This window comes from Lycium barbarum, chromosome 5 (assembly GCF_019175385.1).
Source record: "Lycium barbarum isolate Lr01 chromosome 5, ASM1917538v2, whole genome shotgun sequence".
Lineage (NCBI taxonomy): Eukaryota > Viridiplantae > Streptophyta > Magnoliopsida > Solanales > Solanaceae > Lycium > Lycium barbarum.
The window spans coordinates 141,888,798-141,910,009 of record NC_083341.1 but is presented as its reverse complement, the minus strand read 5'-3'; the positions used below and the strand labels follow the sequence as shown (position 1 = coordinate 141,910,009).

The 21,212-nt window shown below is 31.8% G+C and overlaps 1 protein-coding gene across 3 annotated transcripts; it reads left to right on the top strand.

The window, feature by feature from the left end:
- Positions 1 to 8,962: 8,962 nt before the first annotated feature.
- LOC132641986 (probable WRKY transcription factor 57) lies at positions 8,963 to 17,142 on the top strand. Of its 3 annotated transcripts, XR_009583039.1 has the most exons (5): positions 8,964 to 9,507; positions 11,617 to 11,763; positions 12,532 to 12,930; positions 16,635 to 16,690; positions 16,824 to 17,142. XR_009583039.1 is itself a non-coding variant. In XM_060359171.1 (4 exons), the coding sequence occupies exons 1-3, from the start codon at positions 9,164 to 9,166 to the stop codon at positions 12,920 to 12,922; spliced, it is 882 nt and encodes a 293-aa protein (XP_060215154.1). In that variant the 5' UTR covers positions 8,963 to 9,163; the 3' UTR covers positions 12,923 to 12,930; positions 16,635 to 17,142. The 3 variants fall into 3 exon arrangements, 2 of the variants coding, with proteins under 2 accessions (XP_060215154.1, XP_060215153.1); XM_060359171.1 differs by having other exon boundaries at positions 8,963 to 9,507; positions 16,635 to 17,142; XM_060359170.1 differs by lacking the exon at positions 16,635 to 16,690 and having other exon boundaries at positions 8,966 to 9,507.
- Positions 17,143 to 21,212: the final 4,070 nt, after the last annotated feature.

Below are 21,212 nucleotides of genomic sequence, written 5' to 3'. Positions count from 1 at the left end.
TCGTTCAGAATTAACATAGAAATATTGGCTTTGTCCTTTTTGTTACCCCATAAGGATGTTCCATGGGAGCTGCACCAGCAAAACTATAAATGGTATTTGTTGTCCACAAAATATTCATAGAAAGAAGTTGGAAAATTAATAGCAATAATATAATTAGTTTGATTATGTTGGGTTTTGATATTGGTGAATGGGAAATGATGGGATGAAAAGTGAAGGGAATGTAAAAGGCCCCTTTTTGCTTTGGAGAATGTAAAAGGTCTCTTTTGCTTTGGTTAAAGCATTTGTCCCACATAGGAAAAAGAGAGGAAAAGAGAGGTGTATTTATTACATTACACCTTCTCTAGTCGCTAAAAGGGTTGAGGGGGCAAGGACCTCTCGCGCTGTCGTCGTCGCTTGCTCGGCTTCGGCTTTGGCAAAGATTGATTGATTACATTACACCTTCTCTAGTCGCTAAAAAGATTGAGGGGGCAAGGACCTCTCGCGTCGTCGTCGTCGCTCGGCTCGGCTTTGGCTTTGGATTTGGATTTGTCAAAGATTGATTTATTTAATTAATTAATCCAATGCGGATCGACCCTGACCAGTGACTTGTGACCGACCCGGTCCATTTTTTCTCTTCCCGGATATTTTCGAATTTCCCTCCAAAAACCTGGTGACTGATCTGAATGGTTGCAAACATTCAGAATTAGTACCTCCAATTGCTATAAATTCCTGTTTTGTTCCATAATTCAGTACGAATTTTTCTGCGCTCAACAAAAACAAAATAAAACCTTTCTCTCCAAAACTCTCTTGTTTTATTCTGTGTGATACACTGCCGTTGAGTGGTTCGCCGCTACCGGAATTTGGAGTACTACTATTCTGGTAAAATAATCGTTCTATCCTGGGAGGGGATATTCCATCAACCTCGAGTACTGTGAGGGGAATAATTTCCTTAAGGACACACTTTGAACTAAGTGGGCTCGATTATATTCTGAAAAATATTTTTTATTTTTTTCCAACACTGTTTCTGTTCATTTTTCCAGTTTCTGTAGTTTACTAGTTTTAAGTATTTTACTGTTAAGTATTTTATACTGTGTAATCTATTTTTACTAAGTGTTTTACAGATTGTGTTGAAACTTTATTTAAACTTATATAGATTACTTTGCCAACAGATTATTCATGTACCACTTTGCAATCCATTAATTGCTTCGCCTAATAGCTCACATGGTAGCCAATTCGTGTTTCACACATTTTGAAACTTCTTGTGATTGGCTCAAAGAACGTCCAATCAACTAATAACAGTTTTCAAATCACATAAAAAATGTATATATATATGATAATGTCCAAACTGTAAAAATCGCTCTCTTTTTTATTTGTGAACGAATCTCTCGTTGATTTCCATAGATCTTGTACAAGATACACAAGGGAGCCCCCACCCAATTTGCTAAAAGAGTTCTTAAAGAATGTTCTTTATTTGTTTCTCTTAAAGAGTTTTCAAACACTATCTTAAGGTTTTAAGTCGAATATTAATTTTCTTTTCCAAATGATATATTTAAGAGCCATTTTTTGTGAGTCCATTTATACAACTGCTTTGTGTGTCTGTCGAAGACCAAATATTTGGCTATATGTATGACAGTATTGTGTGTGTACAATAATTTTTGTTTTTATTGGATTTCCAACACATGGGACTACAAGGTCAAAGCACAAAAAACACCATGGAAAATGATGGCTTATAGAAGACATTAAGGTTCCTATGTATCCCCTTATGTAAGGGTGGTTGCACAAACATATTGGCTTATAACATAAGTATTCAAACAAATTTCATCTTTCACTAATCAATTATTACGACAATGTTCGCCTGTCATTGTAATACATATTTTGTGTTGTGCAGTACTTTGTACTCCTCCTTTTTAATATACGTGATATTGTGTAATTGAGCTTGAAGTTTAAGAGAGAGAAAAAGTTGAAATTTGTAGTGTGACTATAAATTATATTATTAAGGATAAAATGAGAAGTTTAAAGATAAATAATTTTTAAGTATATATAAATACGTATCATTAATTTTCAAACATATTAAAAAGAGAAGAATATCTCATAAATGGAGACGAAGAAAGTACCGTTTATTTCTTGCTTTGAACCATTAAAGATTGTCTGTTCAATTCCAATTTTCTATTCATTTACAATTTGCATCACCGTTAAAGTTATTGATGAAGGAGAAATATAAGTTCCAAATTAACGTGTTCTTTTTTTGTTGGAAAAATGTTCAAATACACTTGTAAATTATGCAAAATCACCATTTATGCCCTTCTTCGGTTAAAAAGGGGCAATTTGTGGTGCTAATTATTTTTCGTTAGTGGCAACAGACAAATGTCAACCAATTTGGTGACAATAGGGGCAGTTTTGACCCAACTACTGACCGAGAGCAAAGGTAATAATTTTGCATTTGTTCAATGACAAATTTGAACATTTTCTTTTTATACATCTCAACTTTTTTTCTACTAAAATAATAAAATAAAAATAAAAAATGGTTTTTTCCACCATAATTATATATCACACTCGTGGCACAGTAATGAGATTATCAATTAAGCACTATTGAAGGACCATCAACCATGTGAAATGAAGAACGAAAATGAAAGGGATATCTTGATACATTCACAAGAAATAATCATTTAATTAGGCCAAAATTAGGGGATCTTATGGGGTCCTTATTTATGCTGAGGACTTAAGTACAAATATAAAATTTTGCAATTTACCTATCAAGTTTTTTCTTTAATGTTTAGTTTTGCTTTCATCATCATGAGATTCTAATTGTTAATTGTTTTACCACTAAATTACACATTGAATTTATTCCCTTGGTTTGCAGGTTACGTTTGACCACTAACAAGACGTCATTCTCTGATATTTTTAAAAATAATTATAGTAATTAATTAATTCATTGCTACTATATCAGTCCCCAGTGGCCAAATCTTTTTCAATATTTAGGTTTTTAGTGATTGAATATATCGTTCATGATTCATGAAACGTCCACTCGTGGGTTGGTAGGGTGCAAATCAATCCTTAATATTCAATGCACACAATAGAATATCATTTTTTTCATATGACTAAAGTTAAAGGCCAAAATGCTCCCTCTAATTTTATTGTTAACAGGATTAGTTTAAATATCTAATGTCAGTTTTATAAATGTTAATCATAATCTTCAAATGATGTAACAATACCTTGAAGTACCTTAATGTAGATAGAATTATCATGCTTCCTTTTAGATTTCCAGTGTCATTAGCAAAACTTGAATTAATTTACATTACTTTCTCTAACATTTTGGTTCTGATTAGCTCTAAGATGTCATCCTGTTTTACATGGAATAGGACAACGGAATATAATTTGTTACTTAACTGGTTTCATTTTTCTTATCTCTTTCTTTTTGCTTATTCTCTTTTCTTAAAATTTCTAATTTCACCAATTTATTTATAAAGCAACTTAATGAATTCACTACACGATACATAAAAGATACTACATAAAAACTATTTGGACCACAATTTGCTTGTTACTATGATTAAGTTGCTTAGTGGCCAGGGCATTGTATCAGATGTGAATTACTACCTACCATCTTCAAACCTAAACTTAATTAATATCCACTTTTGACTACAATATTTAGCATAAGGGTCATCTAGCTCTTCTTTTTAATTCTTAAACTATCCTTGATTTAATGGATTTAGACTTGATCTTGATAGGTTCAACTTTTTAAAAAAATTAGTATTAAACTTGTTCTTTTAATATTATAAGTTTATACTATGATCTTAATTTTTCATATTTTCACATATATATTTATATTCGTGTCAAATATATCGGTTTGGTTGAACACATAACTAGTAAGCTATATCACTCACTTTGTGGTACATATAATAAGCAGAAGATAGAAATAGAGAGTTTATTCGATGGTAAACGCTATAGGAGTTCCACTTAAGACTTTTACGATATATCTATAATCAAAATATATGATATTATATTTAGAAAAGAATAAACATAAGGGAAAAAAAAAGTTCTTTCTACTTATTTTCTTGTGGATGGATGGAATAATACCACGTCTTAGATTACTCACGGGGCCCTATATTTTGTTCCTTTTTTGATATTTTTAGCTTTGTGATGAAGTAATGAATAAGTCTAAAAGATTCCTATAACAAATTTAATATCATCTACTTATTTTGAACCACTCCTTTTCATTATATTGGGCATCTGAGTTTTAAGTTTTAACTAACACTTATTTTTTAATTTCTCACGTGTTGCCAAAAAAATTCCTTTCTCGTGATCAAGAAAATATTGTCATTTTGTTTTCCTATTCTTTGTCTATCTTTATTTTTATTTCTTTAGTGTTTGGATATGATAATTCCTTTTTATTTTATTTTGGAAAAAGGGTCAAAATTACTCCTCAACTGTTGAAAATAAAATGACTATACTCGCCGTTTGATTTTGGTCTAAAAAATCTTCATCATAGTCCATTGGCTCACATTTGCCCCCGCACTAACGGGGCAAGGGCTTTTCTGAGACCAAATTGAATATATAAATATTGTATTTTCAATAGTTGAGGAATAATTTTGATCCTTTTGTCTTTCATTTTTAAGTGAGAAATCTTCGAGTGATTTAAGTTATTAGATAATATTTTTTCCTGTCATATTATAAGTTGACGTCTTTCATTAAGATTTACTTATAATGACTTTATAAGTTAACGGTTTCTAATTGTATAGATACTTTTTGTACCGTCAATGCATAATAATTTCTAATTATATAAATATTTTTTGTACCGTCAATGTTTATCTAACGTTTTTTAAGCGACTCACAAAAGCGGAAAAACGTATTATGCATATAGTTGCCAACATACTAAAAAATAGCTGGAGAGCACTTATTAGAATTAATGTGGAGAGACGTAACCTTTCGTGTGATGAGAAGTCATTGATGAAACTCAATTCACTTTTAGGATGACAAGACTGATGATGATCAAGTTACTCAATTTCTAAAAATTGAAAAATATCTCATGCATAATTCATCACTAAAATATTAGCCAATATATATGTGATCAGTTTTAAATACCTGCTTGCCAATGGTTCAAATGGATCTGCTAACGGATTTATCAAGTTAGGGTCTACATTAATCAAATTAAACACCAATATTTATAGTTTAGATTATATTTTTGTAAGAAAGATAACAATGTACACATCATTTTTTGTTATGTCTCAATCCAAAATAAGTTCGGATCGGCTATATGAATTCTTATCCTTCACGAGGGTGAAGGCTGAAGGTAAGCTACGGAGTCGGCAAAACTTAGTAAATAGAGATCTATTAAATATGCACAAATATTAAATTAATTAGAACTCAATTATTAGTATTTGAGGTTGATGTTCTAGAAATATTCCCGAACCCATAAAGTTAATATTCTGAATCCGCCTCTGATCGTTCATATCATATGATTTAAGCGTAGATATTATACATCGTGAGTATTCATCTAAACAAATTAATTTTATGCTGGTTGTTAACCTTGTGCAACCTTCTTCCTTAATCCGAAATTCAAACTGATAATGTGAGTGTTTGAGCCACCACACTTCACTCGGGTGGAGTTAAATCAGACAACAATGTACTTAACCAAATTATACTATCAAATATTTACAGAAATACTTTATGTAAATTTCTTAATGAATTGCATGCACTATACTTCGACCGTGATTCTTAAATCAATTTATATCATTTCTTTTAAAAACTAAAATTGTACTAACATTTTATGTATAACTTTTAAATTCCTATAAATTATTCTCAAGGATGAATTTATCTACACCTAATATTATACTCGGATAGCTCAGTCAACTTGACTTTTAAAACTCATAGTCATGTATATTGCTTTAACTCATCCATTTTAAGTGTATATAATCATCTATTTATTGCCCATGTATTTGGATTGGGTGTGGGGAGGGGGTTGAAAATAGCTCTAATTGTTTATCCAGTATTCAATTGAGTTAAAGTTGTCATTTCACTCTTTTGGTGACTGATGCAGGCCCTATATCAACATAAAATGTCCCTCAAATTAGTATAATACGATGAAGGTCGTTATTGGATCTAAAAGAACAGCTACTCCATTGAGTTGTATCTATTTATTTTGATTTTTATTTTCTTACCCCAATTATTGCTAGTAATATGCTTTTATCAATATAACAATTTAATAAGGGTAGATTTCAAAAGAGCATAAAATTTAGAAGTATAACATGGTAAAGTTTAGACGTTTTCATATACTTATCGAAGATTTGAGTAATCAGTGGAAGACAAAATAACTATCTTTCCTAGAAGTTACATAAAATATTGAACTACTTATACCCACATAACATCATGAAAAGTAAAGAACATATAATACTAATAAGGAATCGTTTGTGTTATACAATACATTATCATTTCTTCTAGAAGAATATACTCCTCACAAAGAATAACGGCTTGCTTTTTCTTTGTGATTTTGGAGACTTTGATTAATTCGGATACACGTCCCCTAAAATTATATCAAGGAGGATTTTTTTTTTTAAAGACTCGACACAAGAATCTCTAATTTTAAAAATTTAAACTCAAAATGTTTTATTGAAGGTAATAAATACTAGTATCCATCCCACAATGAGCATGAGGTATGACTGCCAAATAATTGAATTGTAATTAATGCATCAAAAAGGACAACAGTGGAGAACCAGTAGACTCGATAGGAGATGTGTCCAACCTATGTGGAGTTGGCTTACTCATCCACAACAATATTTAGGCGACTGGGCCAACCCCTAACAAATTTAACATAACCGACATAAGGTTAAAACGATACATTATGTTTTAATATAGAGACGGTGATAGTTTAGGTAAAAAAAAAATATTATAGTTGGGGTTTGGTTCGTGAAAACGTGTTAGTTAAATGTGTTTTCGACCATTATCTCAAAAAATAAATTGTCAAATAAAATGTATCACTAATTTATTAATTATTCTCATGTTGTTTCTTATCATTTGATTTCTGTTGTTATTTACTATATCTTGTTTTTGGCTTAGCGTACTGTTTTGTTGTTGATACTAAGGTCTATCGAAAATAACTTCTCCACCCCCTAATGTAATGATAAGGTCTGCGCACATTCGATCCTCCGTAGACCCACTTGTAGAATAATACTGAGTATGTTGTTATTGTTGCTGTAATAATTTTTAAATTATACTTTCAAAGAAGACTTTCCTTATAAGACCTCGTAAGTTGCCGAAAGTTGTGGTTTGGTACCACCTTACTATGAAAGTCGTAAACTTGAAAAGTATGTTCCACAAAGAGAAAAAGTACGCTTAACTAGTGACCCACGATTAGACCATGTAAAAATTCAAGCAGTTCTTTGATTATCGATTTAAGTGATTTAAGGTCAATTTTTAAGCAGAATTTGAAACTATATAAATCAAAAATCATATTTGTGTTTGCAGCAAACTTTGAACTCATAATTTGTACTAGTATCTAACCCATAGATTACACATCGTTCTTGCCACTGGATTAAACCCTTGAGCTTTTACTCCTTCTATCTCAAATTATCTATCGTTTTTTTTTAAACGCTGCTTAAGAAATATTAACTAGAAAAGATATTTGACTAACTTTATTCTTATTTATGTCTAAGTTATAATCTATCTCCATTAAATGTCGACTCTATTTATGTGTCATTTACATTAATGACAAAATTCTACTAAGGGTAATTAATTGAGAAAATAATAATTAATTGAGTCTTGAACTTCTTAAATGACAAATAATTTGAGACAATTATTTTTAGTAACCACGACTAATAATTTGAAAAGAAGAGAGTACATGTTAACATGGTAAGATTTATATAATTTTGAGCAAAACAAAGTTTAAAAAGGAAATTAAATTGCTAATGTGAACTTTTCCATTAGCCGTAATTTATTGTTTATGCCTTTTAAATACATTGACGGCACAGTTAAAGTTCTCTTCCAAAATTTCTAGCTTAATTGTCGAGTGATTTTGGCTTGGATCAATTATGCGGATTTGTTTAGTCGTCGTAATCGATAAATCACTCATTTTAAGATAGTATAAATTCAGTAAGTCTAATTTCGAACAATTTTTATATCAATTTTTAAATTTTAATTATTTGACATTATTCCCTCAATTTTACTTGTCTTGTATTGACTTGACACACCTTTTAATGAGCCATAAACAGGAAGGACACACTGATTAGCCAACTATTTAACAAAAGACAAAGATATTGAAGTAAAGTCACGCATGAGTGCTTTACAATCTTGCACAATAATATAAAAATAATAATTTCCGCTCTCAGTTTTTTCCAATAGTTGCTTGGCCAAAAGACAATCCATCTCAACAACAATCAGGGATGTGCAGTAGTGGTTCTTCTTCAATCAGCTCAAAGCTTCACGGACCATTAAGATTTCGGCCATTAGCACATCATATGAAGCTTCCAGTGGTGAACTAAATCCTCCAACAAAATTTTTCATGAGTATCACAGATTAACATACCAGCCCTTGCCCTTTAATAGTACTTTCTATATCCCAATTTATGTGATATTTTTTCATTTTTTCATAATCAAATAAGAAATTATTGACCGCAATTTATTCGTATTCCCTGTAAATATTTTAAATTGTTAATTATCATCACTTACTTTATGTAGTTTTTAAATATATAAATTATTTTTAAAAAAACTTAAAGATTATTTATTCAAATTCACTATCAAAATAATAAAAAAAATTGACTCTCAATATTCAAATTGTATCACATAAATTGAGACCATACATTGACGGTGGATTATATAAGAAGGAAAAAGGACAAGGAGAGAGAATTTCACACAGAACTAAAGCGCGTGGAATATCAGCCTCTCCTAAGTACTCTATACTCAAAACTATTTAGAGGTTGACGGCTATTTTTCTAACTTATCTTTTTTAATCTGTTTCTATTTTATTCTATATACTTCTCACCAATTGCCATTGACGCGACAAAGCTTTCAAATCCAACAATCCCAAAAAAAAAGTTACACCAATCAATAAAATATTCCAAACGCTCCCTTAAATACAAACTCATTTACGCGTTATCTTTCCTTCTTCCCATTTACTTATTATTATTATTCTCCATCCATACCAAAAACCCTACTTACCTTTCTCTCACCGCGCATAATTCATTTCCGTATCATCTATGGATAAAAAGGATAAGGTAGTTGATGATCCATTAACAGGCTGGTCACTCGATAACAGTATATTGAGTGAATTCGGTTGGAATTTTCAGGGTGGGGGTAGTGGTGGAGCAACTGGTAATTTTGATCAGATCGATCAGGATTTGGTGAGAAATAGTAGTACTAATACTCCGTCTATTCCTGAGAATATTACTTCTACTACTGCTTCTGCTTCTGTTACTGAAATAACGGCGGCAGTGAAAATCACCGATGAAGCTGCTTCTTCCAGCTGTTCTGATGATCCACCGGAGAAATCCACCGCTTCCGTTGGATCCTCCGTGGCCTCCCTACCGCCGTCCGATACAGCGTGAGTCATGTGTTATCTCACTTCAACTGTCTCGTATAGATTTTAATAATCATAAGTCTTTATATAGGCACAGAGTCTTCAATATTCTACTGAATCAATTAGTAGACGAAAACTGTAGCAGTAACAAATACAACATCCAAACACTTCTTCTCTTGTTTACATAGCACAGCTCTATACTCTTTCTCACTCTCTCTCTCTCTATGTGTCTAAATTCGTGAGATTTCAATGATAAATAAGGAAGAAGTAGAATTTAGAGGATTGAAATAGCATATATTCAACTAGAAAATTGTATCAGTAACAGATGCAACATTCAACACTACTCTCGTTCACCTAGCACAGCTCTATACTCTTTCTCTCTGTCTACGTAGTGTAATTTCACAAGTGAGATCTGGGAAAGGTATCGTATTGTTTTCGAAAGACCCTCGACTCAAGAAAAGGAGTCAATTACTAATTAAGTGCGATTTGAAAGGTAAATAAGGAAATTTTCATGAAGTAGAATTATATATGAGTAATAAAAGCCATAACCGTGTCCGTACGTGTTTCTAGAAATGTAAAGTTGTTTACGCAAGTTGGGTGTATGGGGAAGAGAAAGAGAGAGGCATTATAGTAATTTTAATCATCAAAGATGGGCTTTTTCGGTATTGTCCACTTTCTGTGGCTTCAAAACAGCCGTTATTGCGGCGGGAATGGCGTGGATCAATTTCTTCCTAAAATATCTTAATAATTAAAATGAAAATACTGTTTTTTTTTATTTTTTTTTACGTTCTACTATTTTTGGGAGTGTTTTTATGCTGATTCTCGTGATAAATGCAAAGTGTTTAGGAAAAAGTAGCTTGTGGTAACTCTTCTCTTGAAATGGTTGGTGTATTAATTATCTCTCAAACTTCATTATTTCGTGGTCCATTACCCCGTACATAGACTAGTACTACTACTATACTGTAGGATTTAATGAAAGAAAAATGAATGGTTGCATGCGCTTCTCTACGCTATCGTCTACATCATACTTCTTGGCTGATGTAGCTATAGTACCGCATTCATATGAATTCAGTACTTAAATTATATGTATAAACACATAATTTTAAAATTACAATTAATTCAATGCTAAAACCCTTAAGAATTAAAACCTAATCTTGAATTCAGTTCTGAGTGCAACCTTGTTTTAAACCCCTGATCTTCTAAATTAAAGGTATAATGGTATTAGTGGGGGGGTGTCTTTGAAACTTGGGCTTCCTGTGGTTTAAGTTTAATCTTCAGGAGTGAATTTTTGTGTCTTTTTTAGTTTAATCTTTTGTTACATTGAAATTGGGTAGAATTACTGAAAGCAAAAAATATGAAAAGTACGTTTTAATAAGTAACTCATAAGTGGTACTACTATTTTGATGTTATCTAATTAATTACTTTTTCCACCTAGTTTCATAAGGGTTTCTGGCCTTAAATTCCATTGAGTTTATTTTATTTTTGATTCTGCTACTTCCTGTTCATTCTCTTTCTGTTTCTTAAGGATTAATGCTACACTACTAGAAATTCATGTTTTTTTTACCGACATTCTATGTGAAATTTGTGCTATAAAACATGATTTTTCCACCTTATTTTCACCGAAGCAGCTCATTCGGGAAAACGCATGGTGGAAAATAAGTTCCCACTGAAATGAAGGGAAACTTCCTACTTTTTCCGTATGATAACACGACTATTTAAGTTTTTCCCACAGACATTCAGTGGGAAATAACCACTAAATATTTTTCAGTGAGAAAATAAAGATTTTTTTAGTAGTGCTAGCTTTAATACTATCTGAACAGCTTATACAACATACGAAAAGAATAAAATGCAAAAATTATAACACTTTAATTTGTCACTTATACAACTAAGAAAAGAATAAATACCCCTTCTTTTCAATTGACCATATATACTTGAAAACGAGGTTGGTTCATATATATTACAGTAAATGATTCGTTGAGTTTAGTACAGTTGTAAAGAAATGCAAATTGATTGTTATTTTCAGCAGGTGTACTTGGAAATGCCTCCTTTTAAAAAAATGTATTTTCTAGTACAAGTATAAGTGTGATAAAGGAATCACATTCCTAATGTTACTTTAGGTTGAATATTCCGCAGAAGCAAGGTTAAAAAGAAGGGTCAGAAACGAATCAGGCAGCCCCGCGTTGCATTTATGACCAAAAGTGAAGTTGTTGATCATCTTGAAGATGGCTATAGATGGAGGAAGTATGGCCAAAAAGCTGTTAAAAATAGTCCACATCCAAGGTCTGTTTTTCATCTTTCTTCCTAATTCTTTACAACTTAAATACCCTTTCTTTGCTAAATTTTAAGACATAAATGAAATGATATAGAGAAAATTCTATATATTACTCTCCCTGCCTTTCTATAGTCTTTTCAGATTTTAGAACTAATCATAAGATGTAGTACTTGACTAGTTACTTCTATTTCTTCCTCAAATAAGTAATTAATCGGAAAATTTCGTTGTCTAGATAGGTCAAGTTTTTTAATTTTATACTATATGTTGAATCAATTTTTTTTCGTGTGATTACTTCTTTGGAGTAATTGAATCTTTTTAGTGAAAATCTTGGCTCCTACTGATAAGGGGGTGTAATTGGAAAAAAATGTTTTTTTTTCGGAATTTCTGAAGTAACTAGTATTTCGTACCAATTTTTTTAGCTACAGTGATAGATAAAAAGGGCTGGAGGTAGCATTTTACAACATTTGTTTACAGGTATAGTCCAATTTAATTCCTATCCTTCTATCCCATTGAAGCATATGTATCTTAAGGAGTGTCTGCACCAAAATGCGCATTGATTTTAGTTTAGTGTATCTTAGCAAGATATTATAAGAAACCTTTATTTCAGTCATTCAGGTGTTTCAAGACAAGGTTTTCAAATTATCAATAGAACATGCCATGTGCATGTCGGTGATTATTTTTATCAAGATATATAAAACTAATGAGTTTAAAGTTTAAACATTCGAAAGAGTTATTGTAGAATAATTATATATGATGGGATGTCCATGACTTGTCAGGAGCTACTATCGATGTACAAATACAAAGTGCACAGTGAAGAAAAGAGTGGAGAGATCCTCTGAAGATTCCAAAATTGTAATCACAACATATGAAGGAAAACACTGTCACGATACTGGTGGATTCCCTAGAGGTGGACTTATTAATCATGAAGCTGCATTTACATCTCAATTAGCACCCTTAGCCTCACAATTCTACCATCCGCCCGGTGTTCAATATCCTCATCAAGAATTAGTTCCTATGAATGCTGCACCAGGATCGCGTACAATGCCAGGTGAAACCGGAGATCAAGATCGTAAATTGCCAGAGGCAAGTCAACCAGCTGCCATACAGCTGCCAACTGATGATGGATTGCTTGGAGATATTGTACCTCCTGGAATGCGAAGCAGATAATATTAAGGGTAAGCCCTTTCCTATTTGTCAACTTGACACTATCTTGACATGCTGCATCAATTCATCATTGGCAGGTCATTTGGTCATTACATGTGTGTGCGCGTGTGTGCTTGGTTTTTTTTTTTTTTTTAATAAATAAATATCTTCCAAGCCACATTGTCTTCCTTTTCTTTGTTTTCTATTCTTTGTCCGATATCCACTTTAAGGATTGATTGACCAGAATTCTCATGGTTAGGTTCATTAATTAAAAGGAAAAGCGCTCTCTACTAAAGTTTGTTTTATTCTTGAGGCTCAAAACTAAAGCCTTTAATTAAGGGTGGAGTAATGCTGGCCACATTATCATTTATAGGTGAGTGATCATAAGTTGCAATTGTTACTGCAAGTTTGACCAAGCGCCCCAACATAAGAATTTCAATGATCCTATTGTTGAATTGTTTGACCATTTTAAAAGTTTAAATATTTAGAGAGAACAAACAACAATATAGTCAGTCCCACAAGTGGAGTTTGGTTGGGTGGGATGTACGCAAACCTTATCCTTACTTTTATTGGGTAGAAAGGCTATTTCCGATAAATTTACTTTTAATTATTCTTTATGGGTCAAAAATGCATGCAAAGTTTATTTTTTATTTTTGGGCTTAACAAAGTCCTCTTGCTTGTTTCCTTGTTAAATTGTATAGTTGGTCTCATCTAATTGTGTAAACGATTACATGAGGTGATCATATATATATATATATAATTCAACACAATTAACAGTTGGTTACGGAAGATTTCAAACAATTCATAAACTTAATGTAGATAAACCAGTCCACTATATAGACATACAGTATGTTCTAATGATTTGTTCTTGTGAACATTGGTGGTTCTAAAAGAGCTAGGAGCAATAGGTATGGTCTAATTAACTCTGCTTTAAGTTCACATAATCTATAACGAGTGAGCGGAGCCCGGCATAGCCAACTAATTATTTTTTATGTGTATTTAGTAGATGTCGAACCCTTCGACTTCTTCGTGTGTTCACTTTTACAAATTTTGAACCCTTTATTATTGAAAATGCCGGTTCCGCCACCGTGTATATATGTGATTCGAATGCCGTTATTCACTTGTTTATGTATTCAAATAATCCATAAACAATTAAGTTTATAGAAAATGAGGAGGATGAATTCAGATCTATATAAGTTAGTTCTATGTATCTTTAACATTAGTTAATTAAACGTGAGTGGTGAAGAAACAATAGGAGTTGTCAATTTTTTTATGTCCGGTCAAATCGAACAAGATCCCTAGTGATGGAAATCTAAAGTTGATAAAGCTAAAACATAAGTCTCTTTCCCTTAGATTGCTTTCCCACCGCAACCTTTTCCTGTGGGCGTTGCTTTGTCTCTTTAAAAAGTTACTCTTTCAATGAAAAATATACTATGCATTGTTGGGTCCCCACTAGTTTAAGCAACACTCTAGTCTTGATGCATGAACTTGATGATTGATGCTTTTTCCTCCCGGCAACATTGCTCTTACTATTTACAAAGGATTGTTACATGAATTGAATTACTTGAACAATGTGAAAGTTACCTTTTGATAGATTTTGGGATTTGTAAAAAAATGGCAAAACAAGAGAAGAAGGGGGGCCCTAATATGTAACCATTGTTCAAAAGAATGACACATATCAAAGATTGAAAAGGGAAAAGGGAAAAGGGTAAAAAATATTCCTCTACTTTGTTTTAATGGCTAAAAATATTCTCCGAATTAATTTTGGATTATTTATGCCCCTGCCGTTATGAAAGTTAACAAATATACCCTTCATTTGATGAAAATTCCCAAATTGATTCAGTAACCCGATTTCATAAAAAATAACTCATTCACCTATTTTATCCGCCCCGACTCACCTCCTAAAATAACTCATTCTTCTCTCTCATAGTTTCTCCTCCAATTATCAAGCCGTCGATTCCATCAATTGTAACCAGAAGGAAGATTAACAAGTGGTTTTTGAAACAAGAAAGCATTTTAATTAAATTTCATCTTTGTCAAACATCTATAATTTATAAACCGGTTATTCATTATTTGAATAGAAATTTTGTTCAAGCTCTTCCCTTAGAGGAAAGCAAAGAAAGACGGAAATAATTGACAGTTATTTTGGAAACAACTAGTACATACTATGAAATAGTTAATACTGCAAAGCAACCAACTAAGCAGATAAATAGAGCACTAACTTATCACTAACCTATGACCGGAAGTAATGACTAAAAGAGTTGACCCTATTACCTAACTAATTTCAACAAAATTAAGACTCCTAAGATGACTTACCTGCAGCATAAAAATTGTAGCTCCTAAAACATGCGAAGTGTCAAAGTTTAAATCCTGATCTAAGCAAAAACATTACGTGATTTCTTATCATATGTTCAAGTCTTGGTATAGAGTTTCTTGATATCTGTGTTGGTGGGAGATAACAGGTACCACGTGAAATTAATTGAGGTATCTGTAAGCTGATACGGACGCCACGATTATTAGACAAAAAGGAAAAAGAAAAAAGACTGGCTTCCTATCTAATTTCTTCCTTAATGACATTTTCTTATAACTATAAAAATCATGGTTCAATTATATACCGTCATATGAATATGAAATGAAACGGGAGCTTTGGTTAGTGGGGTTTGGCAAGAACCAAATTTGTGATTGTTATCGTACTTTAATTTGGCAGTAGGCTTTAAGAATCAGACCAATGAAGGTGGCAATGGCGCTTCTTAGCTAAGCATGCCAAAGGTAAATTTGCTTTGTTGATGTTACACATCTCATGCAAAGCATGCATAAGTAAATAGAATAAGTCACGCTTGTCGGCGTAAATGGAAGCATATTTTTGGGATTAGTGGCCCTACATGATCATGCTTGGAATTGTTTTTGAGATATTATGCAATATTCGTTGAGATTATTGTCACGTGTAATCATACAGTTTCCATATGCTTCATATATTCTCGTTTTTGTTTGTTGCTTCCTAATTTTCCTGGGCATGTAAATTAGAAAGGGTATTATACAGCTGGCAGCCTAAGGGGTCGTTTGGCTGCTAACTAAAGTTACGTAGGTATTAGTAATGCAGAGATTAGTTATTCATGTATTACTCATTCATGCGTGCATTAGTTATTTCATCTTCTACCCTGTATAAAATATACATAAATTGACTCATAACTCATATAGTATATGGTATTTTAGTTTTGCGAGAATGTAAACTGGTAACCTAACATTGTATTTGGTGGTGTATTGCATTTTATACGTAGCAACTAAAAATTCTACCGAACATGGTACATTTAATTATGTTGCTTTTAATACATGAATAATTCACTTCCTAATTAGCAACCAAACAATCCCTTAATTTAATATATTAGATTTTGGATGGGGAAGGAGCGTATTCCATAATTAACATCGATGAATGTGAAATGGTTTTAGACAAATATATGCTCTTTCTTCAGCAGATTTAGGATTATACTTGATGTGTTCAATCTTTATTTACTGAAAATATTACGTATATATTTTAAAATTATGGGTTCAAAATCTAATATACTTTTATATTTTGGTGATTTTTCACACGCGTACATATTGCACTTCGTGTAAAACAAAAATGGTGAATGCAGTTGAATATATTAATTTCTCATTGCATCTGCCTCTGCTTTCATCCTATATTATAATGGATTCATCGTTTATCGTTATGTTTTCTTTCTTATATGATATAATGCAGCTGTAAGTACTTTGTGGGAAAAAGGTTTATCAAGATACATAAAAATGTTAGTACAGGTAATTGTCCGTACGTACCAAATATTTACATACACCTATGCTGGCTAATGAATATTTATAATTACACGCATCTATTGGCTAAAAAAATATATGGAAATGGCTAACAGATTTGTCCTACAATAACTCGTTCCAGGTATATATATAGCATGGATGCCATTCTTGAATTTAGCTGGAATCTGCCCTCTGTTATGAAGTTAGCTATATAGCTTTCGTATTTGCTCTATCATGACTTAATGAAGAATCCTTGGACATATAGCAGCTCTAGATATTTAAGACTAGCTATAATTGTAGAGTTTCCCCTTCTTCTTTTTTTCTTTTTTTTTCAACTTTATGGTGCTAGGATTGGTGATTGGTGTTAGATAGAGGGTGGGAAGGTAACATTTGACCTGATTTACGCTGTAATTACGTTGCAATTGTTGTATTAATAATTATTTTGCTTATTTCTTGTGGAATCTTTTTCTTACAGTAGTTTCTAGTTATGTTCTCTTTTTGTTTTAATTTATGTGACGATTTAAATTTCTGCATGAGAGTAAATCTTGGGCGGCAAGTTGCAATTGGGTGGATTTAAATTTGAGATTTAAAATTGCAATATTTTTTTTTATAACATTAAACATTTAACGGTCATCTATATCTAAATGTCAAATGATATTATAGGTATATAACAACCATTCTTTATAACAATAAAAAAATTTTACATCCAACAATATTGTTATAAAGAGGTTTGATAATTCTTTTATAACAATTAAAAAAGTGTACTCTCTTATATAAAGCCTAAGGAAAGGGGCCATAAAATGCCCCTAATAAGAAATGGCTCATAAATAGTCTAAAATGAGAGCATATTCTACTCTACTTTATGCATGAGAGTAAATCTTGGACGGCAAGTTGCAATTGGGTGGATTTCTAAGTTGCTCTCTTGTCAGTTGACATTACCCTTCTTTACCCCTCTCCTACTTTTTTAACCCTTTTTCAAACTTTATGTAATTCACCTTTCCTTGTAGCCTACGGCATCATTTTCGTTTTCACCACTTTGCTGATTGATGCGTGAAGTACACACGCCTTATTAGTTTACCATATACTTCTCTCTCATTTTTCTTTATAATATATATATATAACTTCTTTAATTAAAGGGGAAGGGGTCAAATATACTCCTTTACTTTAGTTTATTAATTAAATTTATCGTTCATTAGTCAAAATAGTTGAATATACCCCTCCGTTAGCCAAAATACACATATATACCCCTGAAATTATTCATTTAATTAAAATTACTCATGCCCCATCGCTTAGATCCGATCCGACCAATAAAATTATTTCCCCTCACCACAAAATTCTTTGTGAAGTCTTATGATTTTGACATCTGCACGTTTTCCAAATATAATTTTCTTGAACATAGGATATATACTTAAATGTTCAAGAAAATGACAAATATAATTTTGACATCTGCAGGTTTTCTCTTGTTCTTACAATAACTTATTAATTTTGACACTTGCACATCATTTTGCCAATTCGGTGCCGGCAACATTGTACAAGTAAAGCTCATTGCTATCAAATTAGACGTGTGTAATTCGTGTTGTTTAATTAAAAAATTCAACAATTTATTCTGTCCACAGACGATGACAAGATTATTTTAGTGGTAATAATAACAAGAAGAAAAGGATTTTACCTCATTCGTTCAAGCAACTGTCCATAATACATTTGCTCAAACCTTAGGATTCCAGAAAGATTTTTCCTAAAATGATAAGCTCTTTTCTTTACCTAATTCGTTCGAGTTGTATTCTCCAGAAACATCCATTTCAACTACTCTTTCTTCAGGCATTTCCAATTCAACATAGTAGAAGATGTTGTCTTATTTTATTGCACATTTTAGCTTTTCCAATTCGAGTAGAGAGGTATATTAGGGTGGGTGGGTGGGGTGCATGGGGTGGGGGGGAGAGAATAATTTTGTGAATCGGGTCGGGTTTAAGTGATGAGGCATGGGTAATTTTAGTTAAATGAGTAATTTTGGCTGCTTTGAAATTTTCCATCAATTCAGGGATATATCTGTGTACTTTTGCTAACGAAGGGGTATATTTGACTACTTTGGCTAACGGAGGGCAAAGTTAGCTAATAAACTAAAGTAGAGGGGTATATTTGACCCTTTTCCCTTAATTAAATTAGGTACTCCTTTGGTCCCAAAAAGACTGTCTTCGTTTGACGTGGCATGAAGTTTAAGAAATAGAGGAAAACTTTTGAAATGTGTAGTCCAAAACAAGTCTTAGATATTTGTGTAACTGTAAATCATCTCATAAAGTTAAATTGTTGCTAAATATAGAAATGCGACAATCTTTTTGGGACGGAGGGAGTACGAGATTTACGGCTCTTCATTGTACTCTATTCATTTCAATTTTTGCGATGGAGTTTGACTAATCACATATTGTAGAAATGAAAAAAAAAATTGTGATTTAAAACGAACCATGAATATTTGTATATTTATAAATTATTTCATTAAAAATTCAATAAAAAATAAAATAAAATAATTACTAAATATAAAAAGATATCATTTTTTCTGAAATTATCTAAAAAGAAAAGATTTCATTTTCTGATACTGATAAAAAAAAAAAAAGAACAACACATAAATCGAGAGGGAGAATAATTTATAATGCATCAAATGCTATTCGAATCATGTGAAGTTGGGGTCTTGAATAGCCACTAAATATAACATATGACTTTATTTTAAAACAGGCTAAAAAGAAAATATGACATATAAATTGAAATAACGGGAGTAATTACAATAACGTTGACTCCTCTTTTACAGTCTCTAATTTTTTGGCTGATCTACTCAAATAGTTACTCCCTCCATCTCCATCTCAATTTGTGAAACATCTAAATTGGGACAGATGAAGTAGTACTTTGGTGGTCTTATTTAGATGTTTGGCCATTTTTTCCAAAACAATATTATGGATGATTGGATTGTATTTCAAAAGTTGTCATCTAAAGTTTAAAATTCAATATTAACATTCAAGCTCTGACAATTATTTCGTAAAAAAGAAGGGGGGCAACTTGTAAAATAAAGACTACAAAAGTATCTACCTAATAAAGTTGTGGTGTGTTTGCTTGACGTATGCACCATTTGGGATAATGTGAGTCCACCATCAAGATATTATTATGTCAAAACATATAATTCTGATGTTATTTTTGCTGCAAGTATCAGTAAATGTCGGTAAGTATAACACCACTCAACATTTTCTCTCTCTCTTTTTTTTTTTTTTTTGCTACCTCCTTTTACTTCTTTGTGTATATAAATTGCCCCCATCCTCATGTTTACGTTTTTTGTCTTGTCATATATGTTCTTCACTAAATTATGCATCTAATGTTTCTTTCCTCTAGGTATGCTAACCTAACAAGCCTTCATCTGCATGTATCGATCAAGATCGTTATAATTAGTTCAATATATATTGTTAGTGCATGAACCAAATATTAATGTACTAGTAATTAATTTTAGACCAGACAATAACTCGTAGATGTTAAGTCTCTCTCTTAAGCTACAATTACAATTTTAAGTCTTCAAAATTTTTATGACAAAGTACAAGGAGATCCATAGTCAGCTACTTAATTTCTAATGGTTCGTATGATTTGTGAACAAGTTTTATTATAATAAGGTAATAAAAATAATTACAAATTATTTAGAAAATAACCGAATATAATAAATATGCTTGGTTCGCTGGACTAAAAATGGATAAATAAATGTTTTATTTTTACATTAGATAAACTATGATACACTTTTATTTTCAAATTTTAACTTGTTTTCTTAAAGGAACTTTGGAAGATGAGTTTTGACTAATTCATCATTGTCATGTTGGAATTTTATCACGAGATAAGTAATCATGGGATTATTATAATCCAATATTGAGTATGGTATACAAATAATACCACAATTGTAATATAAATTATCTCAGAATATAAAAATTGGACCAAACATGAAATATGATAATTTCGTTTTTTGTTCCGATAATTATTTGATTTCTTGTCTTTTCGAGTAAATGATCCCTAAAGGTTTTGCATACATAAGAATTTATTAATATATAAAGCCACCCAATGGCTGCCATTCTTTCCTATCAATGCTCGTCCTCAAGAAGAAACTTCACGGTTTTCCCTTCAAATGGACTGGTCTTTAATTTTTATCCTTCAAAATTAAACTTATGCCTAGTGGGCATAAGTTTTTTAAGGACACGGATCATAACTTGAGGGATATTATGATGCGAAATATAAACTTTGTCTCACATAAAGTACAAAAATTAAAGACACGCACAAAATGGCCACAGAAGTGCAAATGACCCTGTCCTCAAAGGCCTGACCCATATTTTGGCCCATTAACTGATCCATCAGATTTGAGAATATGATGGGCACTATAACGGCCCAACTAATTTTGCAGAAGAACATGTTTGATGGAACATTTGCAGTCCCATATTACTCTTTTTTGGCTCCTTTGTTCATTACCTGAAAAAGCAAGTAAGTACTACTCTTAGATTTTCAGGTTTTTGAAATT

Coding starts and splice junctions, on each gene's coding strand:
- LOC132641986 (XM_060359171.1), top strand. CDS start 9,164: ATGGATAAAAAGGATAAGGTAGTTGATGATCCATTAACAGGCTGGTCA. Junction 9,508..11,616: donor CTACCGCCGTCCGATACAGC/GTGAGTCATGTG, acceptor AATATTCCGCAG/AAGCAAGGTTAAAAAGAAGG. Junction 11,764..12,531: donor AAAAATAGTCCACATCCAAG/GTCTGTTTTTCA, acceptor ATGACTTGTCAG/GAGCTACTATCGATGTACAA.